The sequence below is a fragment of the Triticum urartu genome, chromosome 6A, assembly GCF_056163025.1.
Source record: "Triticum urartu cultivar PI428250 chromosome 6A, HENAU_Tu73, whole genome shotgun sequence".
Classification (NCBI taxonomy): Eukaryota; Viridiplantae; Streptophyta; class Magnoliopsida; order Poales; family Poaceae; genus Triticum; species Triticum urartu.
The window spans coordinates 520,595,869-520,612,149 of record NC_141878.1 but is presented as its reverse complement, the minus strand read 5'-3'; the positions used below and the strand labels follow the sequence as shown (position 1 = coordinate 520,612,149).

General features: G+C 43.7%; 1 protein-coding gene across 1 annotated transcript; it reads right to left on the bottom strand.

Annotated features, from left to right (window-relative positions):
• Positions 1-10,763: 10,763 nt before the first annotated feature.
• Positions 10,764-15,970, bottom strand: MAG2 (RINT-1 / TIP-1 family). Its single transcript, XM_048679945.2, has 4 exons — positions 15,544-15,970; positions 15,339-15,443; positions 12,947-13,044; positions 10,764-12,865 (listed from the first exon to the last, which is right to left on the bottom strand). The coding sequence occupies exons 1-4, from the start codon at positions 15,833-15,835 to the stop codon at positions 10,991-10,993; spliced, it is 2,370 nt and encodes a 789-aa protein (XP_048535902.1). The 5' UTR covers positions 15,836-15,970; the 3' UTR covers positions 10,764-10,990.
• Between the last annotated feature and the right edge of the window lie 311 nt (positions 15,971-16,281).

Below are 16,281 nucleotides of genomic sequence, written 5' to 3'. Positions count from 1 at the left end.
TAAACACTCTTAAGTTAGCTCATGAAACTATCTTCGAAGATCATCGAGAACTTTTAAGAGCTCATGAGAAATTACGCTTTGAAAAGCTCAATCTTGAGCAAGAGCATGAGTTCTTAAAAGCAATCAATGATGATCTCCGCAAGAAAAGTTCTTCTCACATTGCCAAGCGTTTACTCTTATCCACTTACATGCCTCAAGTCAAGTCTAATAACAAGAACAAGAAAGATTCTTCCTCTAGTAGTAACAATGATCATGCTAAATCCAATATTGTTGCTTCTAGTAGTTATCTTGATTCCACTAATGATTCTCTTAGCCAAGTTACACTTGAGCAAGAAAATAGTTTATTGAAGGGAATTATAGAGAAAGGAGTGTACAAAAGCCTTGCTGGGAGTAAGCAATTCGAGGAAATTATGCGCAAGCAAGGAATGCACCGGAAGAATCAAGGTATTGGTTTTGAACGAAAGTTCAATGCCAATGGAGTTGAGTGGGAAGAAGATCAATACCCCAAGACAAAGTTTGTTCCTCAACAAGAGAAGTATTATACTTCCTTCAAGGGGACACAAGCTCAAGATGATCTTTCACCACAAGACTATAAGCAAAAAAGGCAAGGACAAGCTTCAAGAGGAAATTGATGCATTTGAAGAAGCTCCTGAGACCTTAGTCAAGTGGATTCCCAAGACTACTTCAAGTTCCACTTCATCAAGTACGACTACAACTCCAAGGATTCCCATCAAGATGGTGTGGATCCAAAAGAAGAAGAACTAGAGAGTTCTTGAGGGTGACTCCGCCAACATACTTCACTCTTATCATTTTGGCAAGAACAAGTGCAATCAACTTCCACATCTTGCACTAGTTCAAGGAGTCACAAACCCTCTTGTTGGTAAGACAAGGGACAAGGTAACCTAAAAGTTTTCATGGACATCATCTTGTGTGTGCATCACTCTATGTCTATAGATATCCTTGTTTGTTCCTTGTGGGACTAACCCATGTAGGTATTGAAAGTGCAATTCACTCAAATGGATAGCTCCAAGTGATCTACATCAACATTGAGCATCCACATCTTCAACATCTACATGAAGTCATCATCGACAAAACCCGAGGTTAGTTCATCCCTCTAAGGGGGGATATCACATCTAGGGGGAGATTTACTCTAAGACTTGAGCTAAAGCAACTCTAAAGATGTGAACACAACAATGCTTTATGTAAAAGTGGTAACCCCACTTGATCTTAAACGATGAGTATGACCTATGATCAAGTGTTCTCACTTGACTCCTAAGTCAATATACTCATATATAGACGACCTAGTCATCGAAAATTTCTTGGTAGATGCTAGAATTGGTTGTGCATGCCTTGTCACATATTTCATTTGCCATCTTATTGTGTGAGCATGCTGGTTGCATATTTTACTCATTCGAGGACATCCACTTGTTGTTTTGATTGTTTGGTTTTATTTCCTTTTGCCAAGTGGATGGACAAGAATGCCTAAGAACCTCCTCTAGCTATCTATGCTTTTATCGTCTCAAACTCTATTCATGCTGCATCACAAAATTTGATCAAGTCAGATTCGAACCACTCCGTGTGAGGAGCGCTCGGAGTCCCCGATTCTTCATAGACTTAAACTTCCAAAACCTCTTTATGATTCTCGGTATGACCGATACCCCACTTTCGGTCCTACCGAGATCATTAAGTTGATCTAGGTTTTCGATCTCAGTGCAACCGATTTGAACATTTTGGTCACACCGAGTTTCAGTAACTACTTGCAGTTATGAATCTCGGTGCCACCGAGTTGTTCCACTCGGTCACACCGACAGGGTCAGGCTATATATAATCACGGGAAAATTTTTGGAAATTTCTCCGAACCCCTTCGCCCGCGCGATAGCCTGCTCTGCCAACGTGGTCTCCGGATCGTCTCCTCGTCGCCAGCCGCCTCCAGTCGCTGGTCTCCGTCGCCGTCAACGGGAATTCTACCCCACCGTTGCCGCTGTAGCAAGTCTCCGCTGAACTAGGGTATGGACTCGATCTTTGTGCTATTCTCCAATCCGATTCTTAGCACATTGTGATCATCATGATTCTTGCCACAATTGAAACACTCCTGTCCAGTCAATGCATTCGTAGATTAGGTTTGATTCGAAAATTTTAGGGTTAGGTTTCCGCCGAAACCATCACGGACCCACCGAGTTAAAAAACTCGGTCCCACCGATTTGGCTTATGCCATTGCACAAGTGAGACTCGGTCTGACCGAGAATTACTTATCGGTGTGACCGATTTTGGAACTCTGTGAAACCCTAGCAGTCTTGGTGCCACCGAACTGTGACTCGGTCCAACCGAGTTCACTAGTTTAGGTTCCAAAACTGCTTCGGTATCACCGAGTTTGAAAATCGGTAGATCCGAGATGATTTCAGTGGGAAACTAAAACTAAGTTTTTGGATCATTCTTTTTGCAAAGATCTCTGCATTTTGTGATGCTCATCCACTCTACCTCATCTATAAACTATTCACAGGGTCAGCAGTCTGCTTGTTCAACATGTCAGATCAGAGTGACAGCCAGAATGTGTCAGAACAGCAAGTGGTGATGAGTGAGGGCACTAGTCCCTCCAGCTCTTCAGATGATGGCAGTAGAAGTACCCCAAGCAATCTGCCAAAAGCTGCCACTAGACAGAGGAAGAAGAGAACTTCAGATTCTGAAGATGAAGATTATGTGGCAGAGGAAGAGGCCACATCAAAGAGAGTTGAGCCAGCTCAAGGCACAAAGCCAGGACTGAAGATCAAAAGGCCAGCAGGCAGGCAGCCTATGTCAAAGGCTAGGGCTTCAACTGAAAAGCCTGCACCCAAAGAGCCAGTTGTTGCTGAAGGCAAGAAGAGGAAGGAAAGGGTCAAGAAGACCGTAGCCAGAGTGCTTGGAAAGGCTTCCATCATGGAAGAAGAGGAAGAAGAAGAGGTAGTTGCACCAGCACCTAAGGCACCCAAGCTGATCGGTGATGCCATAAGATCAGGGGCAGCTGCTTCCAAGGCCAAGCCAGCTTCAAAGCCAAAACCAAAGAGTAATACAAGAAGCATCCCAGCTGCTGAAAAGAACAAGGCCCCAGTGCCTGAAGCTGCAGAAGAAGAGGAAGAGAATGTTCTGAGAAAGCTCAAGCCCAAGATCCCAGACCACAACGATGCTCATCCTGTGGCTGAAGACATGAAGCTCAGGAGAGACTCAGGGCTGAGGAAATGGAGAGAAGCAGATCCGTATGCTTCAAGGAGAAGGACTGCTGTGGATTACAGATTTCACACCAAGGAACAGCAGGACTTCTATGAGACAGTTTTGCTTGACAAGAAGCCAATAGTTTGTGACATGAGATGGGTCGACTGGACCTACATGAAGGAAAATGAGGAACACTATCCTGGAGTGTATGACAGCTTTAGTGCGTGTGGAGTTGCAGACTTTGTTGGGCAGAAACTCACAAAGTGGAACGAGGAGTTAATCATGCAGTTCTACTCCACAGCACAATTTTACCCAGATGGAAAGATCACATGGATGTCAGAGGGTACGAGGTACCAATCTACTGTTGCTGAGTGGGCACAGCTCATCAATGCCCCAGAGGAGCATGAGGATGACTTGGATATCTATGCCAAGAAGAAGATGGATCATAACTCAATGTCCAATATGTACAAGGAAATTCCCAATGAAGCTCTTGATACTTTCAAGTTTGGGTTTGTGCATTATCTTCTGTCAGGGCTGCCTACTATAAATTGGATATTGAGGCACACTCTCTTGCCCAAGTCTGGAGATCACAAGATGATCAGAGGCCATGCAATCAATTTGCTTCATGTATTTGATGTACCTCAGAAATTCAAAGTCATGAGCCTCATAGTAGAGACTATCAAGACGACTGCAGCAGACCAGAAGAGGAGCTGTGGGTATGCCCCACAAATTCAGGAGCTCATTAACTCCAAGATGGGCATGGGCATATACTTGTTGGACAAGGAACACTTACCCATCCATCCAGATTTTGAGGACAATCAAGTTGTGATGACTGAAAATGAACCATCATCTGCCCAAGCACAAGCAAAGAAGGAGAAGGCAAGGAAGGAGAAAGCTGCCAAGATGCCAACTCAAGAGGAGGCATCTGAGTATTTCTTGAAGACCAAACAAGAGCAGCTTGGTTACCTGATTGCATCCACCCTGCGGATTGAGAAAGGACTAGCCACCCTAACTCAAAACAAGGCAAGCCTAGAGAGAATCATGGAACAAAAGTTCTATGACTTGGATGTCAAGGTGACAGAGATTCAGACTGTAGTGGAGCAGCTTCAGGATGACATGCAGGAGAGGAGAGGCAGGACTACCACTCATGCCTTTGCCAGAGTGCCACGAGGTCCCAGGTCGTCTGTCGTGCCAGTTGCTGACACCAGAGCCACCACTTCAGCACCAGCTACAGCCTCAGTTCCACCAGCTCCAGCATCTACTTCAGCTCCAACTCCAGCGTCTACTTCAGCGTCTACAGAAGCCTTCGTCCTTGGAGTGATCCGGACTCCACCACCACCAGAAGATCAAGCCTGAGTGTCGATCTAGCACTATGCATTTTCTAGGAACTTTTTGGTAACTTGTTGCCAAAGGGGGAGAAAAATGTATAGATCATAGGCTTCGAGAGAGAGAGAGAGAGTGTGTGTGTGTTGCTTTTTTTTCTCTCTTGCTTTATTTGGTGGTTTTTCGAACTTTGTTTGCTTTTGAGTGCTTGAGATACTACGTCATTATCTGTGAGACATTGATGATCATGTGTTTGATCATAAGCTACACTTAATGTTTGCTTAATGCTATTATCTTATCTATCTTATGTGATCATTCACTATTCTTGGTGATGAGTGCATGTATTTCATTCTTATCATTTTAAGCGCTCCACCAAGATGTATGTGACAAGGAAGAGTAACCCATGACTCTAACTCTTTGTGCATTTGCAGTCCAAAGCAAATTTTAAATATGCACAAATTTAGGGGGAGCTCTTACTTATCACATACTTCTCAAAGCGACGATATATTTCATGCTTATTATCATTTGTCGAAGCTTTGATCTATATGTTGTCATCAATTACCAAAAATGGGGAGATTGAAAGTGCAACTATCCCTAGGTGGTTTTGGTAATTCATAACAACATATAGCTCATTGAGCTAATGCTATTCCAAGATGACTATTTCAGGAAAGCTCAATGATTGGCATGGCATGGATGTGAAAGTGGAACCCTCAAAATGCTAAGGACAAACGATTGGCTCAAGCTCAAAAGCTCAAGACTCTTCTTTTCATATTTTAGTGATCCAAGATCACATTGAGTCTTTAGGAAAAGCCAATACTATTAAGGAGGGATGAGGTGTTGCTTAATGAGCCTCTTGCTTCATGTGCTTAGTGATATGCTCCAAAACCCTCAACTACTTTCCCATATCCACATATGACCTAAACCCAAAGCCAAACTCGGTCCTACCGATTCTTTCTATCCGGCGCCACCGAGTTTCACTTGTCTTAAGCCACTGCCAAACCCTAGCAAATCGGTTCTACCGATAGGGATCTCGGTCTCACCGAGATGGGATTGCAAACTCTCTGTTTCCCTTTCGTAACTTTTCGGTCTCACCGAAAGAGCGAATCAGTCCCACCGAGATTGCAATGTAAATTCAGTGTTTCCTTTTTGTAACTTTTCGGTCTCACCGAAAGAGCAAATCGGTCCCACCGAGTTTGCCTGACCAATTCTCTGGTTAGCTAATTACCAAATTCAGTCTCACCGAGTTTGTGTAATCGGTCTCACCGAGATTACGTTATGCCCAAACCCTAACCATATCGGTCCCACCGAGTTGCATGTCAGTCCCACCGAAAATCTCTAACGGTCACTAGGTCTACATTTTCGGTCTGACCGAGTTTGTTGATTCGGTCCCACCGAGATTGGAAAACTGTGTGTAACGGTTGGATTTTGTGTGGAGGCTATATATACCCCTCCACCTCCTCTTCATTCGTGTAGAGAGCCATCAGAACACATACACAATTCCTACTCATATGTTCTGAGAGAGAACCACCTACTCATGTGTTGAGACCAAGATATTCCATTCCTACCATACGAATCTTGATCTCTAGCCTTCCCAAGTTGCTTTCCACTCAAATCTTCTTTCCACAAAATCCAAATCCTATGAGAGAGAGTTGAGTGTTGGGGAGACTATCATTTGAAGCACAAGAGCAAGGAGTTCATTACCTACACACCATTTGTTACTTCTTGGAGAGTGGTGTCTCCTAGATTGGCTAGGTGTCACTTGGGAGTCTCCGACAAGATTGTGGAGTTGAACCAAGGAGTTTGTAAGGGCAAGGAGATCGCCTACTTCGTGAAGATCTACCGCTAGTGAGGCAAGTCCTGTGTGGGCGATGGCCATGGTGGGATAGACAAGGTTGCTTCTTCGTGGACCCTTTGTGGGTGGTTGCTTCTTCATGGACCCTTTGTGGGTGGAGCCCTTTGTGGACTCGCGCAACCGTCGTCCTTTGTGGGTGGAGCCCTTTGTGGACTCGCGCAACCGTTACCCTTTGTGGGTTGAAGTCTCCATCAACGTGGATGTAGGATAGCACCACCTATCCGAACCACGGGAAAAACATCCGTGTCTCCGATTGCGTTTGATTTCTCCAAACCCTTCCCTTTACATTCTTGCAAGTTGCATGCTTTACTTTCCGCTGCCAATATACTCTTTGCATGCTTGCTTGAATTGTGTGATGATTGCTTGACTTGTCCTACAATAGCTAAAATCTGCCAAGAACTAAAATTGGGAAAAGGTTAAGTTTTTATTTGGTCAAGTAGTCTAATCACCCCCCCCCCTCTAGACATACTTTCGATCCTACACCTGCATACTTCTCCAAACGGAGATTAGCATCTATAAGGGTGCGAACTTCGAGATACATTATCGTCTCCGCCTGCCTCGGTTATCTCTTACCCGAACCCTTTACTTATGCACTTTACTTTGTGATAGCCATAGTGTTTCATGTTATATATCTTGCTATCACATAGTTGTTTATCTTGCTTAGCATAACTTGTTGGTGCACATGGGTGAACCTAGTCGTTTTAGGTTTTGTGCTTGTCAAATTAAATGCTAGTTTATTAAATCGTAGTTATTTTAAAGCACCTATTCACTCCCCCCCCCTCTGGGGGACATCCATGATCTTTCACTAGTCATTCATGAGCATAAGCCATGATGACATAGACAAGGTTGCTTATTTGTGGACCCTTTGTGGGTGGAGCCCTCTATGGACTCACGCAGTCATTACGCTCCATTAGTTGAAGTCTCTATCAACGTGGATGTACGATAGCACCACCTATAGGAACCACGAGAAAAATCACCGCGTCTTCATTGCGTTTGATTTTCTTCGACCCCTCCTTTATGTTCATATGCAAAGTCTATACTTTCCGCTGCCTACTATCTTAGACTTGCATGTGTAGGGCATGACAAGACTTGTTAGTTTTGCTAAAACTTGCGAAGAACTAAAATCAGGAAAAGGCTAAATTTTTATTTGGTCAAGTAGTCTAATCACCCCCCCTAGACCTACTTGTGATCCTACACATGATAACCAAAGGTTCACTTGAATATCATTTGTATTCATAGGGATCAATATGGATGTCCATGGTTCCGCTATTGGTCATTGAATGAAAGGGAGGTTCGTTCATGTCTATGTTTTACCAAACCTACAGGGGCACAAGCTTAAGGAAATCACGATCTGTTGAGTGTTAGTGGAGTAAGAGTGAGAATATATTCAAAAAATAGTTTCATCAATATTAGAAATAGTTTCGAGAGAAACCGAAAGCGTTTCGGAGTTACCAAAAGGGTTTCGGGGTCTACCAGGAATTGATATATAGATGGAAAATGTTTCCGGAGATGTTAAATTAATGATAAAAGGTCCTAATATTGATTAGGAGGCTTTTAGAATTAATTTAATATCAACGGGCCAAAGAAATAATAAAGAGAAAGTTTTGTTTTTGCCACTCTAGATTTCGCCAACCAAGTGGTGGAGAGTTATTGTGCCCTAGGGCCCAATAACAAAGTGGAGCGCCCCCTAGCTTGTATGACAAGCTAGAGGAGGCCGACTTAAAGTGGGGGAGGGACTCCTCCCCCTAGGGCTGGCGCAGGGGGGGAGGACTCCTCCCCCTTGTGGTGCCCCTCCTCTCCTCCAACCTATATATACTAGAGGTTTTGGCCCTTGGAGTACACAAGTTTTGGAGCCTCCTTTAGTTCTCTAGTTCTAGTTCTAATTTAAAGATGATCTAATTAGAACTAGACCTAGATCTCTCTAATCCTCGTAATATAGAAGCCATGCGTGGTTCTCTTCTTCTCCCTCTAATTCTCTGGCAACGATTAGCTCTGGACGGTGGAGTGTTGCCGGATCCTGAAGGATGTACGCTTGCAATCTGAGAGAGGTCGTGCTTTTGGTTTTCGGTTCAAGGGATCGTTCGGGAACAGTTCGAGGGACTTCATTGATGATCTACACCAACTCTTCTTCTGTTGCAACTCAAAGTTGGTAATGATTCGATCTAAACCTCTATTGCATCTTCATAGTGTTCCTGGACAGTGATCGTAGGATGATTTTTTTTGTTTTCTACTACGTTTCCCAATAATGGATGCATGTGATCATGGCCCACCATGTCAAATTCCAAATCCCAATAATCTCGGTTAGCTTTGCATGTAGCCATGGCTAAAAGATACTCCCGCTATCCCCGAATAAGTGTACATCTATAAATTTTAGGACAGATTATGGAGTGGAGTAAAATGCATACGTAAGATGCAAGCCACCATCTCTTTCCTCTTTAATCACCCCACCCCCAATGAACTAAGTGCCTGTAGAAAGTGAGGAGACCAAATGTTGGATGTTATTGGTCTTGATTACCGTGTGATGCAAGAGAAGCATTCTTTTTACTTTAAAGTTCATTCAGAAGCTTGAAGTACACTCTTTTGTGGATAAATATGGAATGTCAAACATACACTTATGTGTGGATGAAGAGAGTAAGCATGCATGGCAATTCAAGCAATTCCTAACTTCCTATGGCCTTTCGAGAGTGTCCCCACTATTCCTTCCCTGCTTGTTTGAACCGAACGGTCCGAAGAGAAGAAAAAAGCAATACAACAACATCCCCAATTTTCTTCTAGTTCAGATTGCCTAAAATTCCTACTTTGCTACCAAACTAGGGGGAGGAGTGGGGATGTCCGGAATGTCCGCCACATAGGTGTGGACAAGACAACCCACTCGAACCTTCCCTATCCTCCACTCTCTTTGCAAGCATTCCATCCCCATCTTCATGGACACTGTCGTAGTATATCCTCCACAGCGGTAATGGATATATTCATCATGGACTCCGTGACAACCGAGGCGTCGGCAACCGCCCTAGGGCTGAGCGTTGAGGGAAGAGCGCACCAATAACGCCACACCAAGCAAAAGGCCCAAGCGGCGGCTACTCATGCCCACACCCAAACATTGTCAGTTCCCACACCCGCACCCCCAGCTGGCCATTTTGCATCGGTCGCCCGGACCGTCAGGGCGCCTACTTTGAATGTTGTTGAATGTTGTAAATGGATGAAAATTTGGAAGTGGGAAAAAAGAGGGGTTGAACAAGTATGACACAATTAGTTTCCACTTTCTCTGCGAAGTAGGACATGTTTGATGAGGTGAGGGACGAACTTTGACCAACATCCTTAGAAGTGACCTAAAAGCATTTCCAACCAGACACTCAAAACCATCCTCATATCTCCGACCCAAAGTCCGGTCGGTGTCTGGACAAAAAAAAGCCTCTCATATGGAGGCCCCGGAATCCCCCTCCCCCTCTCTCGGTTGTTTGAACTGCCCACAAACCCCCCAGACCCAACCCATATGTGGGGAGAAAATGGGGCTATTTAGACAGCGTTGGACCCGGCGCACCCCAGACCATTTCTCTTTCTCTCTCTCCACCAATCATATGCATGTATCTGAACACTTTAGGGATAAGTTCAAGGGTGTCAATGTGTATCCGAACAAATTGGGGTTTGGAATCAAACTCTGAGACAATGCCATATCTATGGTTGGAGATACTCTAATAAGCCCTTTTGCATTCAAGCGATGCATGCGAAGCGAGGAGGACCAAAAAAGAGAAGGCAGCAAATTATTGTATTTTGAGGGTGATCGAATTATTCCTGAGCATGTTTGTCTATCAAAATACAACAATCCAACCACCATCGGGCCGAAATCATTGTTTTGACCTTTTGGTCAAAGTTTAGCATGATTTAACCCCTCTTCAGAATTTTACGGGGTTCTAACCCGTTTTGATACCATCAGACAACCGGCTTATAGTTTCATCACATATCGCCTGCATCTTAAGCCGTAGGGTTCCGCCAACGTGTTCAAACGGCGTGTGCTCGTGGCAGAGGTCTACCGCGATAGCTGATGGCGGTGGTAGCTTATTGTACCCTACCACCAGGGATAGGAGCAGTACATGTTAAAGAGGCTTATAAATACAGTTGGTACGTGATAAAGCCTAGATCCAGTCCAAACTTTTCCAAGACCAAAGGTCAAAACAGTGATTTCGTTCCGCACTTTTCCAAGACCAAAGGTCAAAACAGTGATTTCGTTCCGCCGGGGGTGCTCGGTTCACAGGAGAGACCGAAGCGCAGCCAGTACAGTTTGAGAAAAAAGCTGCTCGTGCTATTTCACTGCATCTGAACGATCGAACTCAGCAGCTTACTCTGCTAGTACACCATTTTAAAAAGAAAAGGCTGCTTTCTTGGTCAAACAAAGAAAACTCTGTCAGCAAAACAGTTTTTCTGTTACAAAAGGGGAAACACACTATTACAATCTTATTACACCAATCAACAAGGGGAAGATAGATGTAAAAAAAAAAAACAAGGGGAGGATACATCTCTAAAAGAGGATGACACAAATTTGTATAAAATACAAAAAAATGGAAGTCCATTCCAATATGGCAATTCATTTTTGACATTCAAGCCTGACAATGTCTAATGTATATATCATTATCATGCATCATACACCCTATTTTTAATTATCTTTTCGGCCTCACCGACTGTCAAATGCCTAACACCATGTCCCCGCAGCCAAATTTTATCTGTAACCAACCTACTATCTCTTAGTTGCCTCTCATCAATCTTCAGCAATTTCAATCCCTCGGACAGTCTTGGGAAGAAGCCTTCAGGCCTCAGACACCAGGCTTGGAAAACAGCAAAAAGAACACTCAGATCAGCATGAAGCCTTTCCACCCCACCATTACTAAACTTTGGGCTTCCAGCGAAAATCCCTGTGAAAAGCAGCTGGTCTACTCCGGTTGCCACGGCTCTCCATACTGTTACAAAATCCAGCACATTTAGGCCTTCTTCGAGCCTAGATAGCCTCCCTTGAATGTAGCCTGAAGACTCTATGATAGCTCTGGATATAGCTGGTTCTTCTGAATGCTCCTGCCACTGTCTCTTGTTTTTCAGATAGTCCCGGGATCGAGCATCAAAAGCCCTAAGGATGACGGTGGAAATCTTATCAACCCATTCTGATCTGAACTCTTTCAGTTGATTTATATCTTGCTGGAATACAAAACCCCCTTCTCCAACTACAGATAGATTTTCCATTTCAAGAAAGAACACATCCTCACACCATTGTGCCAATGTGGATTCCACGTACCGAGCTGCATTAATGGACTGTGATACTTTGATCAAAGCATTATCATCGGCCAGAGCAGTTAGCCCCTCTGCCTCTTGGCACCTCCTAAACATGCAACCGAGGAATTCTGATATTATGGGTGAAGCAGAAATCCTAATGAATTCTGCCCTAAGGGTAATGCTAGGAATAGGCCTAGCACGATCAATTATCAAAGACAAGCCATGTTTAACAGCACCGGTTATTGCTGGAGATTTGCAGTCATCTGATCCATACTCAAGTATCGCTCCTTCAATCCTCTTACTCCAATTATTTTCATTCTCCATTGCTGATTTCAGGCTAGCGAAAACCTCCCGTCTCTCAATCTCTGCCCATATTTCAAGCCAGTCTGGACGATCACAGAAGACAGAGAGCACCGAGATCCTCTGCCAATTCTCATCATCCTTTACTGAAAATAGCAGTCCTGTACCGGAGATCAAATCTTGAGTTCGCTTGTCAAAAGATATCATCAGATCAACAAGGTTAAGCCATGAGACTCTTGCCTGAGCCGCCGTGCTGCTTGCATCACTTGAGCTACTTTCTTGAAGAAGTTCAATCTGCTTTGGAAATATCTCTTTCGCCAAGTATGTAGACAGTGCAATAACTATACCTGAAATCCACTCCTCTCTGCAGCTATACCCTACAAGATTGGCCTTATCTACAAGGGGCTGCAGTATCTCATCCATGGAATCAATAAAATCTCTTGTTATCTTATAAGCAAGAGCAAATACAAATTCAGGATTCTCAACCCATTTGGAGAAATGGTGTTGTGCAGCAGCAGATAATGGATTTACTAACTCCTCTATCACCCATAATGGTTGACGTGGTTGATTTCCCATGTCGTGCCCTTGTAGTTGCCTAGCTTTTCTGCGTTTCTGTAATTCTTGTAGATTACAGAGCGAAAGAAAGCTTTCAGAATACTTCCTTGTCAAGTCACCCTTCATTGAAAATAATGGGTTCACAGTCTCTGCCGGTTTCCCAGAATTACTATCTGAAATTTTTGTTCCCGCAAGGGAAGGAGGCCAGCCAAGGGATGACAGAAGAGCACGATGATCAACAATAGCTTGTGGTCTTAGTAAAGCTAGAGATCTGTCCACTCTGTGATCCACTGCAGATATAAGGCGAGTCCATTGTGGTCTGGTCCTTGTAACTGAAGCTAAAAGATCTTCTATCTTTTTAAGATATCCAATAGCAACATGGTGGGTTTTCTGGAATAAAGATGATGATGGCAGAATTAGCAGTTGACAAGTTTAACTGTCCTCGCAACCACAGTATGGCATGAATCATACCTCTGAATTTTCTCCACGAGATTTAAGTTTTGCAGTCACAGAAGAGGAAACAGCGTCTTCTACATCACCGATCAAACCGTCAAGCTTTAGAGCCGTTTCTGTATATGACAACCTACCGTTAAGAAATCATCAATTGCAGTCAAACATAAACAAGCAAGGGCAGCATAAATAAAATAAACTAGTAACCCCAGAGAAGAGCAAAACAATGAAACTGTGCTAAACACCTAAAGCCATCTAATCTACAAAAGTTAGGGGTTTTCTATCAGAGTTAAGTCAATTAGCTTCCATTCCATCGGCGTCAAGTCAATTAGCTCCCAATCAATTCATCATCCTAATGCTCCATGATGAACCACTTTTGTGAACACAGTGCTCTTTGATTGGTACGGTACCTTAGATTCAAGCATCTTTTTATTACATAGATTGCATGGCATGTATGTAACTCTTGTTCCAGGCCTCTAGCATAAATAAAGCAAAGTAAAGCAAAGAAGTCTTGATCAGAGTAGGAAAGAAAGAATGACAAAGAAAGAAAGAAGAATCCAAAAATTCTGAATGGTGTGCTTGGATTTAAGGCCCCACAAAAGGAAAAAAATAAAATACATTCAAATAACTAAAGAAATCTCAAGTCAGCAATGCCACTGGAAAGAAAAGATAAATTGACCATTTATAGTTAAAAAGAACATGACATCTTTCGGCCTAAGAATAGCCCCAATAAAGCCAGCCATAACTACAACTTACCGGTGTGTTTGGGATCGTGAGCTAGCTCATCCCAGGAAGGACTCAGCTCAAACTCGCGCTGTAATGAATCGAGTGGAGTTGAGCTAGCAAGTAGTTCGTTAGGCTTGCTTCATCCAAAGAAGCAGCCTACTCTTCAGTGTTCACCGCATGGCCCAATGTCCAAGTCTTACAACACCATAATAACCCAATTACTTGATAACCACAGATTGTTAACTTTTTATTATTGATGACATTTATTTCTTGAGGATCCCAACAATTTGAATATCAGTTTTTATACCCATCCCCTAAGGTGTGGTACATTCTTTGCCAAAAAAATGCACATGCTAAACATAATACTCCCTCCGTCCCAAAATAAGTGTCTCAACTTTGTACTAAATTTAGTGCAAAGTTTGTACTAAGGTTGAGACACTTATTTTGGGACGGAAGGAGTATTACTTTGGCAGTGCTAAGCAACAAAGTGAATAACTGATATGCAAAACTAAACGCACACAAACAGACTAGGCCAAAATGTGACAATGGTAGACTAACAAAACAAAAAAATTGAACTCCAGATAACAAACAAATTGAAGAGCGCACTAGTAATCCACTTTCCCTAGCAGTAGTTTAGTTGTGGTATCAATCCTGTAAAACAGACTGGCTGACTGCCTTGGTTAAGGAGATTAGTAGCAGTAACTAGCACCATCTGGCAACCAAATGGGAATTATAAAAATCCTTTAGATCACACTATTGCAAAATACCGGCCATGGGAAAACAAAAAGATTTTTCCCAGTTCTAGGAAATTATCATCTTAATAAGAGAATTAAAAGATTCTGCTAGTAGCTTAGTACCTCCCTGCCATAAGAGTGCTTTCACTAATTAATTTGGCATTTCAAATCAAACCCACTTTTCTTTTGGCTTCTTCATTGTCGAAGAACTCAGTGCAATTGTCATAGTGTTATTTTATTTATTTCTCAAGTGTGGTCGTTTTAAAATCTAAACTTCTAGTCCAACCACCAACAAGACTCCTGCACCAACCAAAACACTCCACTGCCTAAGAATTAAGCATGAAAAGAATATTGGCTGCAATAAGGATAGGAAAACATAATTAATGTTCTGGTTTTGACACTCCTATCAGTGGAAGATCGCTGATAATGCAGTTACAGACAGGACTAATAGCTAACTGTGGCTCGTGAATAAAGAAATCAGCAACTAACATGGACACAATAATGAAATGCCCCCACAAATTCCTAGTCAACTACAGGGACAAAAGGCAACTCATAGATCCACATTATCAAAATGAGGCTCACTTACAGGAGCTGCCAGATCCATGTCATAATTGAGGGCCAGAACAGTTATCATCATCCATCCTGGGTGTACTGAGCTAGATCTGTATCAACCAAACTTAACTATTAACCTAACCAAACAGCCGATTTGCCACATAAAACCGCTCTGCTCCTGCACAGACACTAAGTCCCATCACACCAAGCACTTGTACGACATATTTAGCAATGAGCCACTGGTCTGAACTTATGAATCATAACACATTATGCCTAAACAAACATAACCATCATAAGAGGAAATAGACATCATAGCAAATTGTCAATATAGTGTTTATCATTCGAAATTTAAGCCAGAGCCTGGCACAAAGATCTAAAGTGTGATCTTCAGAGATGCTCACCAGCGTAATCTCTAACCATGTCCACTCTCGACACGTCGGTGGCCAGGGGAGGGAGTTGTTCAAACAGCATCCTCTCGCTCCCAGCCTCCACGTCTTCTCTAACCCCTAGAAAAACCCCAAGAAATAGAATTACAGCTTAGCAGCAGCATACGTCAACTAGAGAAGCTCGAAATTCAGTAATTCCATGAGCATTTGCTTAAGATACCCGTCTTGTCGGTGGAGGCCTTGAGGGCGGCAAGGCCACCACGCACGCTGCGGAGGGCGGAGCCAGCGGCCCCGAGGGAAGAGGAGTACGCGGCGACCACATCGGCGAGGCGGGCGGACAGTTCGGCGACCGAGGACTCGAGCTCCGCGCAGCGCCCGCGGATCTCGGCCTCGACGTCGGCGGCCGCGGCGAGGTCGGCCGGGGAGCGAAAGCGGACGTCTAGGAAGCGCCGGAGCTCTGGGGTGATGTGCGGGGGGCTATGGAGCAGCGGCGACGGAGCCGCCGCTTCCATGGCGCGATCGGGTCACCGCGGCTTAGGGTTTGGATCGCGGAGAGGAGTGGAGATGGGGGAAGCGGGGAGGAAGACCGGCGAAGGCAATCAGAGTAATGATGCTCCAGCACTTTTTTTTTCTTTTCCGGGCCGGAGAGCTGTAGTTTTTTATTTTTCTGAGGAACGGAGAGCTGTAGGTTGTAATCTTGGGCGTCGACTTGAGCGGGCATCGCCCTCGCTATGTCTCGCGTTCAGCGAGTGGAGGCTTCGGACCCGCTGAAGCGCGCGAGCATATGGGCCGGCCCAGGTTCGCGGGCACTACACTGCCGCGTTTTTTTCTGCTTTTTCACGTTTTTATTTCGTTTTTTCATTTCATTTTTTCCTTTTGTTTAAACTTTCAAATAGTCTATATATATACATATATATATATATATATATTACAAAAACATAGTTTATATAATATTTAG